Raw genomic sequence first — 19,040 nt, 5'->3', positions numbered from 1 at the left:
GAGTGCCCAGCGTTATCTTTGGACACCTTCTTCTCTGTAAACACATGTAAGGAAACGTCATACCTGACACCACCTTCCCAAGTTGGGGCTGGTTTGACTCTGTGAGTAGATTTGGGAAATATATGTGTTTCCCATGAATATCACAACTTCCTATGGTTGTTTAAATGACTTTTAAACCCTTCTGTGACTTGTGTGCATTTTTGGACACTTAGATTCAAGAATGCAAGGAGGTTGACTTGTGAAAAATCCCAGAAAGATGAGTTTGATGCCTTCTGTTTCTCCATGTGTACAGATGATTGACATTTTTTTCTGTTTATGCCATTTTCCACACTAGAAGCAGTATTGGTAAAAGGAATGCAGCTCACTGCTATTTCACAGAAGGCGCCAGTGACATGACTGACTTCCACAGGGCAAAAACTAGCGTTAATAGTCCAGCCTTGCAGAAAAATCATTTGTTTATTTCACATTTTACTGTATAATTTTAATTTTATATGCACGTGGTAGTAATGATTTTCTTTACACAGTTACCTACTGTTACACAAACCTTTCATTTTACCTCGAATGATATGTTTATGTTTGCTTTTGGTATGATTGCAAGACAGTTTAAAAATACGAAAATTCCTCACCACTTAGAAAATGCCCCTGGCCACACTGGGGGATAAGTGTTGGGGAATAGTATGCCAATTATAGATTACCTTTTTATAACAAACATATTCCAAAATTTCACACTAATTGTAGTCAGATAAAAATATTTCTAGCATCAAGATGAAAGGTGAAAGATGAAAGATCTATGGTTAATTAGCACAAGGATGTAGTTATTAAGACTAAGAGGAAATTGTCACAAGGGTAAAAAAAATCTAGATAAGATTTTGAAAGAGGATCTGAATTCATGGAGTAGACAGTCATTTTTCTAAAAAAAAAAAAAAAAGAAAAAAGCCTGGGGTGTAATAATATTGTATGAATTGTCAGAAATAAGTTTAGTACCAGTTAATTGTAGAATTTGAGAAGATATGTGGGAGAAAGAGTCTGAAAACTGATTTGGGTTAAATCCATTCCGGTTGTTAAAAGTTTTGAAAATGTTGCTAGGAGAGTATTATTAATGACTTATATCTGCAGCCAAGTGTTCAGGATATATCTGAGATGAATTGCCCTGGAGAGAATAGGAGCTTGAAGAAGTCACAAGAAGCAGCTATGGGAGAGGAGAGAATAAATTTAAGAGAATGGTGTTGAAATATCAAGGTGGAAGAATGGACTTGAAACTTGAATCTATTAGTATGTAGAAGACTAAGACTGGCCCCCTTAAAACAAAAACTGAAAATGACTTTTCAGAGCACAGAGCAAAACCAAACAACCAATACACAACAGCTTCTACTTCTGTTATGTACGAAGAAATATGCATAGATGGAGAATGTGAAGGAGTGACATCATCACAGAAAATGGAAGAAATCAGAGAGAACGCTTTCAGAAAATCCTCAAGAATGTTGTCTGAGACTGTTTTACTAACAGCCTTCACATTTGACACTCTTCATTATGGAAAACTTGCCAATACAGTTTGTTGGGCCAAGAAGGAAACTGTTAAAAAATAAAAGAAAACCAAGCTGGCAAGTATAAATAATAGGATCACATAAGGACAGTGTGCCCCAAGCCAAAGACATGACTTTATGTGAAGCATGGAATATAAATATTAAAAATTAATTTCTATAAGCCCTTAGTATTTTTGTAGTCACGAATATATGTCATGGCACATGACAAATAGGGAAATAGTTAAAAAAGTTCCTGCATCATGTTTTATCACCACCTGTGTGTTGCATATAAATTTTAAGAAGTTCAGTACTAGTCTTGAGGGTGATGGTTCTCTTTGAAAAAGAACCATGTGATCAGGGAATTCTAAATGTGACAAGTATTGAGATAATGCAAACTAATTTTCAAGGTTCCTGTGTTCTAACATAACTGTGGAAGAAAGTTTAATCTTCGATCTAAAGAAATGAATGTCATGAAAGAAAATTAACATATACAAGATGGGGTCTGAGAGATCACTGTAAGACAGAATGAAACTTAGCTCTATAAGAGATTTATGGTTTTTAAAAATAGTTAAAAAACCATCAGTGTTAATACTGAATATTTTTGTAGTTTAAACACAACTTTCTTCACATTTCATCTTTCCACTGACCTTTGTATTTTCTAGGAATTTATATAAGAAATGTCAAATATACATTTGAAACTTAAGGTACAGGACTAAAATAAGCATTTTCCTTGTGATATTATGTGCATGCCATATTATCAAAAACCAACAAACTTTCTGTCACACTGACTTCTTTCAGAGTTTGAGGGAGATCACTCACCAACAACCTCAACCTCCTAATCTTTTGCTGACTTATCAAGATTACTTCAAATTTTCCTCCCCTGTTTCTTCAAGTTACTTCATGCAAAATAATTGTCATGGACTGTTATAAAGTAGATATACAATCCATCAATTATTTTATGTATCACTGTTACCTTCGGATCATACCAAATGGCCAGAGAATGGTCCACTTATTCTGAGGTCTAAATTATCTTCCTGAATTGTTTCTTCTGTCGTTGATCAGTATTGAACAATTATGTAAGAGAAATTCATATTGAATGCTGTTGTGTAATTGTGATTGATGCTGTTGAAGCTAGTACATGATACTAGTTTTTAAATGACAGAGAAATTTTCACTGAAAATCAGGTGGCTTTTCTTGACATTGTGAATGTTAGAACTACTTTTTTTTTCCCCCATTACTTTGTGTATTAGTCTTCCAGTGCTGCCTTAACAGAATACCACAGGGTCAGTGGTGTAACCAATAGCAATTAATTTTCTTAAATAGTTCTGGAGTCTGGAGGTCCAAGATGGAGGTGCCAATAGGGTTGGTTTCTTTTAGCTTGGAGATGGTGTCTCCACCTGACTTTATCTTGACTTTATCTCTGATCTCTCTTCTTATAAAGACATTGAACTTACTGGATTAGGGCCCCACACTTTTGACCTCATTAAGTTTACTATGTTAAAGACCTTTTCTATACATGTAGGCACAATGAAGGAATTAAGGTTTTGAAACATGGATTTGGGGTGAATGCAGTTTAATTCATAAAACTTTGATAACTAGGAATTTGAGAACCAAATCTGTGTGACACATCAAGCAATATCAGAAAATATTTGCTATTACTTTCATTACTTTTCTACCTTTATTTCCCCCTTAACCTGATATTCTTGTTTTCCTTTTTCATAGATACTGCATTTTTTTGTAGACAGTTGTCTTTTTTTTTTTTTTTGGTAAGACAGAGAATAAGTAAATAAATAATCATCTGTAATAGATTTTTAAGATATTTGCTTACTGAAATGATTAGTAGGAATTGTATTCCCGGGTGCCAGAAGTGCTGGGGAACATTCAGCAATCATATACCTCTGAGCATACTTACAAATTTATATGCTTTGGTTTATTTTATAATAGAGTCTTTCTCCCTTTGATAATATAACAGAACTGCAGCGGAATTAAAATTTTAGAGGCGGTGAAGTACTCTTTATTCTTATGTCCACTCTTCTTCCTTTTTATTCTAGAAAACCTTTGTGAAAAAAGAGCAACAACCTATAGTGCCAGCATCAAAGCCAGGACCCAGGTAAATATTTTACTTGATAGCAAAAAAGCATAATTGAAGATTTCTAACATTGTCAATGTACTTGCTGACTTTAGTGTCTGGGTTTGAAGGAATTTAGGTTGTTAAGAGCTCAAGTTCTTGATAGATCTTTTGCATTGTTGTCATTTTATTTGACTCAAGCAAAGAAAATAATACCTTTCTTCCAAGTGTTTTGATAATCAGGCAGGAGACTCAGCTTTGTGGTATCTGGGTTAATGCAATGTTCATTATTGCCATGTTTAAATGGATTTTTGTTTATTAGAAGTTACATGCCATAGTTTATTATAGTGAAACACATCTTTCAGTGTCTTTTCTGGGAATTCTTAGATTCCTTTGTATTTTACATACCAAATTTGGAGATAAATGTGAAAATCCTACTGATTTTGTGAGATAGATTGGGGGGTGAGATGAAAAGAAGGGATTATGGGAAGTTAATAGTGATGCATATTTCTGAAAAGGGCAGGTTTTACTCTTGTTTTTTCTTATCCATTGGGAATATATTCATTTATTACTTATAAATGATTATAAGTTGGAAAATCGAAGGCATACTTGAAAATTCTGGGGCATGATGACAGGCAGACAGATTCTGGAGACAAGTTGTTTGATCCTTGAAGGAAAGGGATAACAATGGGTGAGCTGTATGAAGTAGTAGATATTAGGCAGAATCCCTCAGTGTTATTGGGATGAAGGGTCAGAAGACTGACTATGGGACTTCCAAAATGACTGGAAATTAATAACAAAGTCTCACACAGGAGAAAGCTACAGAGGGAGGAGACCTGAGTCTACATATAAACTCTTCTCAAATTCTTGACTGGCCCCTGACCTGTGCATGTAGAAGAGACTATAAAAAAAATCCAACCTAAAGCCACAGCTTAGGTAGTTTTCAATTGGTTCAGCTGGTTACATCCAAAGAAAAAGATATCCTGGGTGTTTGAATTAACAGCCCAGAACTTTAATGCAGCTTTTCTATTATTTATTTATATTTACTAATTTATTAATTGATGAATAAGTTGGGATCTTGCTGTGCTGCCCAGACTGGCTTCAAACTGACAGTGCTCCTGCTTTAGCTTCCTGAATAGTTGGAATTGTAGGTGTGTGCCATTGTTCATGGCTTAGCAGCTTCTTTAAATATTTAATTATTTAAGAAGATATTCAGGAGGGCTTTAGTGCAGAAATAGAAGTTATTAATAAACAAATCAAATGAAAATTATAAGTGTTGAAAATTTGGACAATTAATTTGACTTAATTGACATTTCTAGAAAATCACATCCAACAACTGGAGAATATACACACTTTTCAAGGGCATGTGTAGAAGATATTATAAAAACAGAAAGCCATGAAATAGAAAATGGAGAAACAATTAAGCAATTAATAAAATAAAAAGTTAGTTCTTTGATAAGATCATGAGTTTTGTAAACTCATAGCACAACTGATTTTAAAAAAGGAGATAAAATACAATTACCAATTTCAGCATGAAATAGATTATCAGGCTGTATCTATAGATATTATAATGAAAATATGACATTGTATGAATAATTTGACAATTAAATTTACCTAAGAGTTATTTTTTTTTTTTTTGAAAAAAGATAGCATAGAAAAACTGACACAAGAAGAAGTAGATAATCTAAACAACCCATTTTGGAGGAATTGCATATTATTAAGAACCTTTTCACAAATAGACATGGTTTAAAGATAAAAAGTTGTGTCACTTGTAAATTATTTATGAAATATTCAGTGGTGTTAAAAGCAACTTATTCACTTCTTTAAGTGTTTTTTCCTACAAATATTCTTTAGCTGTTTAGTTTGGGGCAGTTTTTTTCCTTATTGGTGCTACTAATTTAAAATTAGTACAGCCCTATCAATGTTATATAATTGTACAGCCTCAATAAGAATTTATTACATTGTAGTTATTTGTCTGAACTCAGTCACCTAATCTGAATTGTTAACATTTTCCTGCATAGTCTACCATCTGTCGTTGCAGGCATAAAGAGCTTGTGGCAAACTTTTGCAGGGATCTCTAGCTACTTTTTGTTGAGATGTCTTAAATATTTAAGAAGATAATGATTGAAGGGGATTTTAGAGATAACTTGATCCCATTCATCTATTTTCTTATTGAGAATAGTAAGATTCAAAAAGATAAAGTGACTTCTTCAAGGTCACAAAGCAAGAGAACAGAATTGAATTCAACCCTCCACTCATGGTATAGTGAAATTCTTAGTTGTGTAGCTTTTTTGCTGCTTGTATCTTAAATTTCAATAACCTTTCTGATGATTACTTGCAAGATGTAAACTGAAACTTTGCTTAGAATAGAATCATGGAGAAAAGAGAGAAAGAATCAAACCAAATGTGAAAATAAAGCAGAGTAGTGAACAAAATAGAACTGTGTGTGTTTGGAATACATATATATGTATATGTATGTACATATATATGTACTCACACACATGCATGTATATATATACACACATACACACACACAAAATATATATATATATATACACACACATGCATATATATATAATATAATCACACACAGGCATACTTTGTTGAAAATATTTAAATGAATCAATATTATGATTCTCTTCTTTATTTGAAGTACTGTACCATTTCTATCGTAAACATTCCATGAAACCTTAGAATCCACACCGTGGGACCCTCCATAACTAGGCCTAGAGGATTTTTCTTGTTAGAGAGGAATTTCCCATGTGTTTTCAGCTAGAGGTTTCCTTAGATCCTGCATGAGGCAGAGTATATTATAACCTTCCATCAGTCATCAGTCAACTTCAATAAAGTATCGGGCAGTTTCTAAAGTACTTTTTGCATTTCACGAGTAAAAATATGTCACACATACATTACCATTGCCGGGTTACAGTAAATACCAGAGAGTCTGTTTTCCCCTTTCTTCTCAGTTATAGAAATAAAAAGATGATGGAATTAATTTACACATACCCACAAGCTTTGCAGGAACCCTTAACAGTTGGCAAATAGGACTGGTTTATGCACCCACTCAGCGGTATTTTTTAAGGAGACAGTCTCCTGACTGTTAAAAGGTGAGAGTGGGAAATTAAGCGGACTAAAAGTGCTGCTGCTGCACTTGGTTTGGAATTTCTGCTACTGTGAGCACCCACTCCTATTCATGTAGGGAATGGAACCTCTTGCCTTATATGGTGATGAGTCAAAGTCCTGATTATTCTGTCCTCATCTTCAGTGATTTCAAACCTGAAAGGAAAATGTTCACATTTATTTTGCTGTTCATCTTCCTGCTTCTTCAATGAAAAAGATTTCAGTATTCAGAAAGAAAGAGAAGAAAGTGCTCTACTGCCTATTTACATTTGTTTATATACAAGACTTTTAATTAACAGCATTATTTAACAAAGAGCTATAATGCTAGAATCCCACGTTTGGGATTAATGAGCTAGGTTGTAAAACCCACACAATGTATATTTGATTTTGATTTGGGGTTCTTAAATATGTACTTGTGTATTTTTGTGAGAGAAAGATGATCATTTAGCCTTCAGTTTATGATTCTACTATGTAAATATTCCTTATAAACACAATCATGCCTAACATTTATTGAAAATAATTTTCATATATGAGAATTGATAAAATGAAATTGTTTAATATCTGAATGAAGGTCTTCATGTCCTTAATATTTCAATTTGAATGATAAATTTTGAAATCCTTTGAACTCCATAAGTTTCAAAAGATTGTTGGAAATCCATAAGATTAAAATATGGTTGAGAAAGCCCTAAGCTATTTTTAAGGAAAAGGAAGTTTGTTAAACTTGCCAAATAAAGTTGGTCAATCTCAGTTCAATCAGAATTGCCAAAGGAACATTTTTCTGACTTTTACTTTTTCATAGTAAAATATCTAACCCTGAAAGAAGTGGAATCAAATAGATGCCATTCTTCCATTTAGTTTTTTAAGAATGAAATGTGTGCATGGATTGCAGTATATACATTTTTCCCCTGAAACAGGTAAAAATTTAATGGTAATTTACAGTTAAGTATGATTTGTTCCTTTTCTTTTACATTTCTTTATTCACTTCTTTATTACATTTTTGCTTATTTTCATATGGTATCTTCAAAAGAAGTCTATGATTTGTTAAGGAGAAATAGTATATCAGCACACTCAGTTCATTCTCAATATTTAAGCAAAAACTGAATCAGGCGCTACATAGATTGTGATTTAGTTTACTATTGAAATGACATTCACCTTTTCTTTTGTATGAGAAAGATTTACTTTATATATAAACAATCTTCCTTGAGGTTCATTTTTGTTTGTTTAGAACTTCTAACTCTATTTCAAAAAGTATTTTCCTTCAGGTAACCTATTGCATTTCATGAATACAAACCTATTTCTCTTGATGTCCTTTTGCAGTTACTTGTTAATCCTTTGCAGATTAATATGTTATCAGTGATAAACTTTCCTTTTGTTCAACTTCTAAATCAGTTTTTAAAATGCCTGACTGATTTTCAAGTATAGAATAGATCATTTGATGGGCCTTTAATTCATGTAGGAAAAGAAAAACTTTCTATGTTGGTTCATAGTATGAAATTTGTAGTTTTTATAAAATCCGAGGCTGCTCATCAGCCTCTCACCTTTGTAGTATTTAATTTGCTTCAATTCTGGATGAAAAAAGTGTCAGCATTTAAACATACCATCTTTGAAGTAATGTGCAGTGTTTTGGGATCCTTAAGTTCCCATTTTTTAATAAAATGTATTATTTTAAAAACACATATAATTCATGTAAATATATAGATGAGGAATAGTAATATATTTCCTTCCTTATTTATGCCTCTTCCATTTTTGCTTATTTTCACGATATCTTTAAAGTATCAAAGTAAGTCTATATGATTAGGTAAGAAAAATAGTAGGTTAGACTCACATACATATGTATACATATTCACTATCTGTAGGACTTCAGAAGTGATGCTATTACATTTTGATTTAGCTGCTTGTCACATTTTCCTTTGATAAGTAACATATTATCTTTTTAATAACCTCCACCCACCATTGCACACTATTTAAAATAGCATACTCTACCATGCCTTTACTAATTCCCATACCCTGCTTTATTTTTTTAGCATACCACCTTCTTCCCCACCTCTGCAATTCACTTGTTTACTCTGATTACTGTTTACCTATTTCCCTAGAATACAAGCTCAATGAGGACAGGAGAGTTTTCTGTTTTATTTGCCAGTGTGCCCTTAATACTAGAACAGCATCTTACACATTATACCCTAAGTAAATAGATAAACCAACAAACCAACAAATATTTAATTCATGAGTCACATTTTTAGATAATTTCTCTGCTTTCAAAATGACTTTTCTTTCCTTTCTAGCCATGTGTAGTTCTTATCTTAAGCTAGAAAGTTGGCATCTTTGTTGGGATATCCCATAACTACCTCTCAAAAGTAGATAACATGTATCCCCCTTTCCCTGCCTTCTCTCCTATATTTCTTATGTCAGTAACTATACTATACATCTCACTACCCACGACCAGCAAATCAGTCCATATATTTCCAAACCTTGTTTACAAAGATTATATGAGAATGTCAAAAATCGCCTTCCCCAAATCAGACATCTCAAAAATCATTTCCTGTTCTAGCAATAGTAAAAACAGGACCAAATAATAAATTAAATTAAATTACAGGAAATGAACTTTTGATGGCATGACTTATTCTTTTTGTGCTCATTGTCTTAGTACCACCACTTTATTCTGCAAATCCCCACCCACCATCCTGCTGACAACTAATAAATTCTGACATTAAGCTCACTGGACCATACTTTGAAAATTTTGTGGTTTTCGTTTTTGAAAGTGAGGATGTTTGCCATTCTTCGGAATTCTCACATCATATTCACTCTCTGGTTTTTCTGAGGAAGCAGATCAATTGATGAATATGTAAAATCATTTATCTCTGAGCCCAGAAAATTAATTGAGAGAAGCTTCAGATTTATTTGTGAGCTTCTTCCTTGGCTCGAGCTTCACTTCTCCACTGTCAGTATTCATTCTGTCCTTTTCAGTCTGATAGTCATACTTCTTCAGTATAGTAGAATCAATACAGCCCAAAATATCGCATTTCCAATAAAATCCCAGGTGATGCTGATCTGCTGGTTCTCAGACCAGACTCTGAGGAGCAAATATGAGAATTATTTGACTGGGTCCACTATCAACTCTTCACTCCTGCCATCAATTCCTAGTGTGAATTGGATGCTTTTCTGCTGTGGTTATCTGCCTAGTTCATAAAGACCTATTCTCAATCATCTTGATGACACCCCAGCTCCATGATCCTGTGCTAGGAAGAAGCCTTGGAAAATAGCTACCAGAGAACTGCATCGCCATACAGTGCTACTATCTCCAAACTCCCATCCTGGTCTCCAAGTCCAGTGCTGCCATTCAGCTGCACCTTCAATCTTCTAGGCTTGCCTTTCTCAGGATTGCTTCTCAGTGGTATAATAGAAAAAAAAAAAAAGGTAGCTAAGTTTAGAGTAAATAATAACCTCAGTTATCAATTTATTTTCCCTGAGATTATTTTCTGGTGTTTAGTGTGACTTCTGTCCTTGCCTCCATTTTCTCAGCCTTCCTCACTTATTTCTATTGTCCTGGCCTTCAAAATGCCTTCTTTTTCCTACCTCTTCAGAAACTACTGTTCCTTACTTATGATTATTGTCAAGCATTTTGAGCTTTGCCAGTTGTGGGGTTTGGAGTCTTCCTTCTACTGATCATCTTCTAATGAAGAGCTATCCATCTAAGCAGGAGTAGTGTTGAGCAGTAGCCCACAGCACTGAATGTGGTCACAGGCCTACATTGGTAAGAGTCAACATCATCCATTTTCCTAGTCTAGCCCAAATAGCTGGGAAAAAAGCATTGAACTAGCAGTTGGGACAGAGGACACCAAACAAACAGGTTCTGATATCTGAGCTCTTGATTAAAATTGAATTATAGCTTATTGGCTTTAGCTGTAGGCATTGAATTGGAGTCTTCTGCTTTCTCCCCTACTGAGGAGATGTCCTGGCCCCTAAAGGAGTGTTGAGTCTCCTTACTCACTCTTATGCATGATAAAGTCATAATGCTGAAGGATGCAGCAGAGGGTAAAAAAACAACTGACCACATGAGATGAAAATATGGTAAGGGGACAGCTGGTCCTGGTGCAAGGAGAGGGCCCTATGGGTGATTCCAACATGGAATCAGAACGTAAGTGTCTGAGGAGTTGCACGGAGAATAATAAGATGAGGAACATAAATGTTCTCCTCTCTCAGCACAGTAATCCTGCCCAGTAGGACACTGAGGATGAATGAAGCCTCAAGCAGGGAAAGTCTGGTTTGCAACTACATTTTCTTGGAGGAACTCTCAAAGAAGTTTGGTCGGGAAAAGAACCCTCCCTACTAAGGAGACAGAAACATAGGGACAGGGTGGCAGGGGACAAAAATTCCCATGTCTATTGACCCTAGGGTGCTCTAAGACCTCTCCTCACTTCCTGCTTTGCTAACAGCATTTGGCTGACTATTGTGTGATCATCACTCTGTTCCAGCTTGATGATCTGTGATCCTCTGGAAATGACAGTCCCTTAAACAGAAATATGGTTGGAAATAAAATATTGTATGTAATACCAGACATTGGTTTTAGGGGCTAAGATTATAGCTCAGTTGTAAAGCACTTGCCTAGCATGTGTGAGACACCGGGCTCGAACCTCAGCACCACATGAAAATAAATAAATAAAATAAGGTATTGTGTCCTTCTACAACTAAAACTTTTTTTTTTTAAAGGAAATTGTTTTTAGACTCAAGGGATTTTTTAAATATTATCTGAAGCCCTGTAATCTGATGTCCCTATTCTAAGGACAAGGAATTTGAATGGGCACCAAATCTTCATTCATTCCACCCTTGAGCAAAGATGAGAGATGGATGGGAATTGGTAGAGTGAGCTCTGTGCCCTGAGTGACTAAAGTTTGGATTGAAAGCAGAGGGCTACCCAAATGAAATAAATTACTGTACTGGGAGGAAGAGCAGAATAATTCATTATGTTCCCTATTCCGTAGATAAGCTTATGAAAAACTGACAACCTGGTCACAGTGCCACTGAAAGTTCAGCTCCCATTACACTTTGGCATGAGTGCTGTAGTCCTGTCACTTGTCTTTAAGAATAATTTCTTGAGTACCCCACAAGTAAAACATGTAGCTACAATAAAAGGGGGTTTCATGTTTGGGTTAAACCTAGATTACCTTGACCACAAGTCAGAATCAATTCAAGTTGAATCAAAACAGTATTTTCTTTCCGGTTTTGCCTTTGTATTATGTGAAATGATCATTTCTGTTTAATTCATAATAAATAATGCTCCTTCAGCTTGTTTATCTACACTGAGGAAATAAATAATTGTGTTTTCGAACTGAATTTTGAATTTAAAGGTTTCTGTTGTATTTTGAAGGAAAGCTGTTAGAAACCTGAAACCCAATAGCAGCACAAACAATAACCTCTGTCTTTCCTTAAATATGACATAATGGGTTGGGAGAACTTTTTCTGCCTCTTTCCCCCATATCTTATTTTCTTCTCTCATATTAATAACTTTAAACACTTTACTGCAATGTAAATTCTAAGTAGGGATTGGTATAAGTAAAAAAGCACCCTATCCGAAATTCGAATACTCTGAGACTTTGTATTGAATATCAGTGTTCATCCTTTAATATGATCTAGGTAAAGAGATTGCTGTGGACCTTGCACCAGCCAAAAATAGGATGGCACTTGGTTTTGGGGGTTGAGGCAGGGTGTCCTTGTGAGTAATGACAGTGGTCCTAATATAGAGTAGAAAGTACCAAAGGAAACATATCTCATTCAGATATTTAAGCTATTTTAAAAATTTGCCTGAATTAAAGTGAAGTATCTTCCACATGAGGAGGATTGCATCTTATTTTAGAAAGTCTCAGGAACCCTCTCTGATTTTCAAAGTGAACAGGTTTTCCTAACATGAAATACTGAACCCTCGGGAAGATTTGGAAATGAATGATGAAATCATATGGAGACAACAGTTGAATTTCATGGAAACATTATATCACTTTTCTTAAAAATCTGTATCACCATGCTGAATTGCACACATTGTTTTTGAACTAAATAGACCTCATTTAGGGGATTAAAGTAGGCCACAAACTCATTTCCCTCATTAGCCAAGCTGCTTTCAAACCACACATTCAAAGCACCAGGGCATCACATGTTTCTACTTCAAGGCTGCATGTACAGGAAACGAAAGCCCTCGACACAGCTTGGTAGCAGAGGATCCAAATCAGAGTGAATTGTGTAAATTGTAACTAAATTGCAAAGCATTTGGACAAAGCATGCATGCTAGTCTAATCAGGAAAGCAGTGATATTTACTTTTCGATAATGCAGGTTGGAAGAGGAATTGGGGGAGGGTAGCATCACAAATCTCTTTTAATATATTTCTGAACTTGGCAGCCTGAACTGGTTTTGTCACATATTTGCAGCTTAAAAAGTATTTGGCTTTTATAACAGCCATAATAAGTATCCTTTAATCACTTTCAACCTATGAACAGATGGGCAAACAGTGCTTTTATAAATGGAGCATACAAAATACTTCAATATCAGCCAAAACTAATTAGTACCAATATCTGAACCAAACTCTAAAACTGATTTAGTGTTTAATATATATTATTGTATAAGCATTAGCAGTTGAAAAGAAATTCCCTGTTCAAATGTTTGCCAAGCTCAGGGTCTAATGTTCAGACATGATTAACTTACTAATTAACTTATTGTATCTTTTCTCACATGTAATTTTGCTTAATGATTTCTTCTCTCTCTGAAAATCATTTGATTTGATACCTTGATCAAACTTCCAGTGAAAAAGTCAAATGCATGCATTCAACATTGGTCCTTCACTTTTAAAAGTGACCTTAGAAGTAAGTGGCATCAGGACAAACAGGGTAACCCTTCTGTGGTAGAAAGTGGTTTTATATTCAGTCTTTGATGATTCAGTTTCATCTTTTTAAAGATTTTCCAAGTTTTATGGAATCTCTTTAAAGGCTAAGAATTTCTGTAAAAATGACGGTTCTTTCCATTATCAGAATTGTGTTAAGAAGTGTATTGATGAAGATTAGTTTAAAAATCACCTTTGGAGGGTAGCCACGGTTATTTTCTACTGAACTGCTAATTGAGAGAAGGTGCCTTGGCCTCCCTATGTTTTGACATCACATATATCTCTCACATCTCATCTACTACTCATTCTTAGACCCTGCATAAGCCACTTTTTGACACTCTATATGTGTCCTATGGCATCTTTTAATTACTTCTGAAACAAAGAAGTGAGCAAGAACCTGAAGCCAGTCACCCAAGGCACCCTGACCAGGGAGCACTGGGCTTGTCAGTACCAGCCTTCTTGTCATGACATCATCTCATCCTCCTTTGATGTGATCACACACAAGATCAGGAGGGCTTCAAAGCCCTTTGGACTTCATGGTCTTAGTTACCTGATTTCTCCCAGTGTCACTTTTCTCATTTATAAAATCAGAATAGTAAAATTTATTGAAAAAAAAAATTGAGAATTAAAGGTGAAATTCTAAAATAAATGCTTAATAAAAGTTTACTATTATTGCTATTCCTGTTATTTGTGGGGATGATTATCATGTTTTTTACCTTATACAATGCATGCTGGCCTCATTCAGAAAATATGAACAAATTTAGAAAATGAGAAACAATGATTTTTCTCATGTTCTCTTTATGGTCTGATATTTAATTAAGAGTTTGCATCAATTTTGTTGGAGGAGTGAGTGAGTCAGAATCTATGAAGGCAGGATCTGAATAAGAATTTCTTGAAAATAATTGTCAGATGATTGTGTCCCACCCTTGTTTACAAATACTACACTAGCATTTTGTCACATTTCTTTCTACCCTTACTTATGTAGACATTTTAAAAAGTTATGGTCATATAATGCATGTATTTTAATAAATATCTCTGTTCTCTTAAAATTGAAATCATATGCACTTTCTCAAGTTATTACATTGTCTAGTCTTTTGTCAGTTTTATGATTCAGTAATAATTTATTCATTGGATTCAACATAATTTATGTAGATATTTGGTTCTGAATTTCTCCATCATAAATGAAACCAGGATATATATTTCATACATAGGGCTTTTTCCCCCATAATTCCCAGGAAGAAAATTATTAGGGAATATGCTCTTGCCTTATGTTGCCAAGTCACTTTTCAGATAGATTATACAGTCAAAAATAATGTTGGAAATGCATCTTTCACAAAACTTTTTCTGAAATTAGATAGCTTTGTAGAGTTTTTCCCTAATTTTGCAAATGAAAACTGGAGTCTTATTATTTATATTTTAACCAAACATTATTATTGGAACATTTTCCTGTGTATATGTTTCTAATTAATATTTTGTATTTTAATTAATCACAGCAAGGTTTTTGAAAATATGATGAAGTCTTCAAGGCACCTAGTCGTGTGACTGTCACAAAACCAAGTTTAGGAATTATTATTCCAAAATCAGGAAATATAATGAAAACAAAATTCAAGATGTTGATTTTTGTGAGGATATAGTGTCTTTCAGTAGAGACATAGAATTTGAAATGAGACACATGTAGACAGATTTGGGAGCTAGAATTTAAAAGAAATCAGCAATAGATGTTATTTTGTCTGGGAAATGAGTACAAATCTGAGGTGATGTGAAGGAATCTAATCTCCTTTTCTTGTCTGCCTACTATTCTTGGATTGTGTCAGGTGGGCATCAACTAAATGACTGAAGTTTGCATTTATTGTGACCTTCCAGGGTCACAATAAATCAGGATTGTGGTACTTAGACATAGTTTTTTGTCATGGGTTTAACAATTTTTGGAAAAGGGACTGAGACTCCAATTATTTTGGAGATGAGTGTGAGACAGAATTGCTTGTTTGTTTATTACAAGGTGACAGAAGATTTACCCCCAGCGGGGACCCACTGCTGGACTGTGAGAGAGGATGTCTGTGTCTACTTGTGGTGAAGATGGAGAAGGAGAAGTCAGTTTGCCTTCTCAGCCCCACCTTGTGATCACGGTGCACTTGAAAGGCATGGTTGTGACTGCATATGTATGTTGAGTAACTTTTGATTTAATAATATTTTGGGGGACAATATTATTAATGTGTATGGAATAAGGTACAAATTAAAGCATAGATATCTGTACTGTATGATTAACAAAACTAGCATCATAGGCTACCAAAGCACCAGTTACTTCTGTCTAGAGGATTGACAAATCCCTTTATGTTATATTCTTTTAAAATGATTTTATGTGGCAGAGATTTTTGTTGCCCTTGTCAGTTCCTCTGTTGAGGTGAGAATTAGCAATCATCCAGTTTTCCTGTCCCAGGTTTTATCTACATTGTATACAATGGTAAACATATCCTCTTTCTCTTTTTAATATTCTCTAATTTCCTGGTATGCCTTCTTTTTCAGGAAGTGACATTCTGTTAGGGGGAGAATTCCATAGCAAGTTAGGAGATATAGACTGACTTTCTAGTAGAACTTAGCATCATTTTTATGTAAGTGAATCTATATCCTTAATGGGGCTACCACAGTGTTTAATGACTTGCTGTTAAATATAGTATCTTTTTTTTTTTTTTTTTTTACATAATCTTTTTTTTTTATTATAAAATTGTAAACAAATGGGATACATGTTGTTTCTCTGTCTGTACATGGCGTAAAGGCATACCATTTGTGTAATCATAAATCTACATAGGGTAATGTTGTTTGATTCATTCTGCCATTTTTTCCTTTCCCCCCCTCCCCTCCCACCCTTCCCCTCCATCTATACAGTCCTTCCTTCCTCCATTCCTGCCCCCCTCCCTAAACCCAACTCCAACCCCAACACTAACCCTTCCCACCCCCACTATGTGTCATCATCCACTTGTTAGCGATATCATTCTTCCTTTGGTTTTTTGAGATTGGCTTATCTCACTTAGCATGATATTCTCCAGTTTCATCCATTTGCCTGCAAATGCCATAATTTTATCGTTCTTTATGGCTGAGTAATATTCCATTGTATATATATACCACATTTTCTTTATCCATTCATCAATTGAAGGACATCTAGGTTGGTTCCACAATCTGGCTATTGTGAACTGAGCAGCTATGAACATTGATGTGGCTGTATCTCTGTAATATGCTGATTTTAAGTCCTTTGGGTATAGGCCAAGGAGTGGGATAACTGGGTCAAATGGTGTTTCCATTCCAAGTTTTCTAAGGAATCTCCACACTGCTTTCCAGAGTGGCTGCACTAATTTGCAGCCCCACCAGCAATGTAAGAGTGTACCTTTCTCCCCATATCCTCGCCAACACCTGTTGTTGGTTGTATTCTTGATAATTGCCATTCTAATTGGGGTGAGATGGAATCTTAGGGTGGTTTTGATTTGCATTTCTCTTATTACTAGAGATGTTGAACATTTTTCCATATGTTTGTTGATTGCTTGTATATCTTCTTCTGTGAAGTGTCTATTCATTTCCTTAGCCCATTTGTCGATTGGATTATTTACATTCTTGGTGTAGAGTTTTTTGAGTTCTTTATAGATTCTGGAGATTAGCGCTCTATCTGAAGTATGATTGGCAAAGATTTTCTCCCACTCTGTAGGCTCTTTCTTTGCATTGCTGATAGTTTCCTTTGCTGAGAGAAAGCTTTTTAGTTTGAATCTATCCCAGTTATTAATTCTTGCTTTTATTTCTTGTGCTATGGGAGTCCTGTTGAGGAAGTCTGGTCCTAAGCCGACATGTTGAAGCTCTGGACCTACTTTTTCTTCTATAAGATGCAAGGTCTCTGGTCTGATTCCGAGATCCTTAATCCATTTTGAGTTTAGTTTCGTGCATGGTGAGAGATATGGGTTTAGTTTCATTCTGTTGCATATGGATTTCCAATTCTCCCAGCACCATTTGTTGAAGAGGCTATCTTTTCTCCATTGCATATTGTTGGAACCTTTGTCTAGTATGAGAAAATTGTATTTATTTGGGTTTGTGTCCGTGTCCTCTATTCTGTACCATTGATCCACCTTTCTATTTTGGTACCAATACCATGCTGTTTTTGTTACTATTGCTTTGTAGTAGAGTTGAAGATCTGGTATTGCGATACCCCCTGCTTCACTCTTTCTGCCAAGGATTGCTTTAGCTATTCTGGGTTTTTTATTCTTCCAGATGAATTTCATAATTGCTTGCTCTATTTCTGTAAGGTACATCATTGGGATTTTAATTGGAATTGCATTGAATCTGTATAGCACTTTTGGTAGTATGGCCATTTTGACAATATTAATTCTTCCTATCCAAGAACAAGGGAGATCTTTCCATCTTCTAAGGTTTTCTTGAATTTCTTTCTTTAGTGTTCTGTAGTTCTCATTGTAGAGGTCTTTCACCTCTTTTGTGAGATTGATTCCCAAATACTTTATTTTTTTCGAAGCTATTGTGAATGGGGTATTTTTCCTAATTTCTCTTTCTGAAGATTCATCGCTTATATATAAAAATGCCTTCGATTTATGTGCATTGATCTTATATCCCGCTACTTTACTGAATTCACTTATGAGATCTAAAAGTTTTCTGGTGGAATTTCCTGGTTCCTCTAAGTATACCATCATATCATCAGCAAATAGGGATAGTTTGAGTTCTTCTTTTCCTATTCGTATCCCTTTAATTTCTTTGGTCTGTCTAATTGCTCTGGCTAGAGTTTCAAGGACGATATTGAATAGAAGTGGTGAAAGAGGGCATCCCTGCCTTGTTCCAGTTTTTAGAGGGAATGCTTTCAGTTTTTCACCATTTAGAATGATATTAGCAATGGGTTTAGCGTAGATGGCCTTTACAATGTTAAGGAATGTTCCCACTATCCCTATTTTTTCTAGTGTTTTGAGCATGAAGGGGTGCTGTATTTTATCAAATGCTTTTTCTGCATCTATCGAAATAATCATGTGATTCTTGACTTTAAGTCTATTGATATGGTGAATGACATTTATTGATTTTCTGATGTTGAACCAACCTTGCATCCCTGGGATGAAACCCACTTGATCATGGTGCACTATCTTTTTAATATGTTTTTGTATGCGATTTGCTAAGATTTTGTTGAGAATTTTTGCGTCGATGTTCATTAAGGATATTGGTCTGAAATTTTCTTTCCTCGATGTGTCTCTGTCTGGTTTAGGAATCAGGGTAATATTGGCTTCATAGAATGAGTTTGGGAGAGTTCCCTCCTCTTCTATTTTCTGGAATAGTTTGAGAAGTATTGGAATGAGTTCTTCTTTAAAAGTTTTGTAGAACTCGGCTGAGAACCCATCTGGTCCTGGACTTTTCTTTGTTGGTAGGCTTTTGATGACTTCTTCTATTTCATTACTTGAAATTGGCCTATTTAAATTGTGTATGTCCTCCTCG

The 19,040-nt window shown here is 34.9% G+C and overlaps 1 protein-coding gene across 1 annotated transcript in view; it reads left to right on the top strand.

Annotated features, from left to right (window-relative positions):
- Iqcm (IQ motif containing M) overlaps window positions 1-19,040 on the top strand; it is a 319,309-nt gene that overhangs the window by 123,382 nt on the left and 176,887 nt on the right. The window contains 1 exon segment of the mRNA XM_047565986.1: window positions 3,575-3,633. Coding sequence (XP_047421942.1) covers window positions 3,575-3,633 — 59 coding nt within the window.

This window comes from Sciurus carolinensis, chromosome 10 (assembly GCF_902686445.1).
Source record: "Sciurus carolinensis chromosome 10, mSciCar1.2, whole genome shotgun sequence".
In the NCBI taxonomy this organism is placed as follows: Eukaryota; Metazoa; Chordata; class Mammalia; order Rodentia; family Sciuridae; genus Sciurus; species Sciurus carolinensis.
This window is presented reverse-complemented; position numbering and strand designations above follow the sequence as displayed.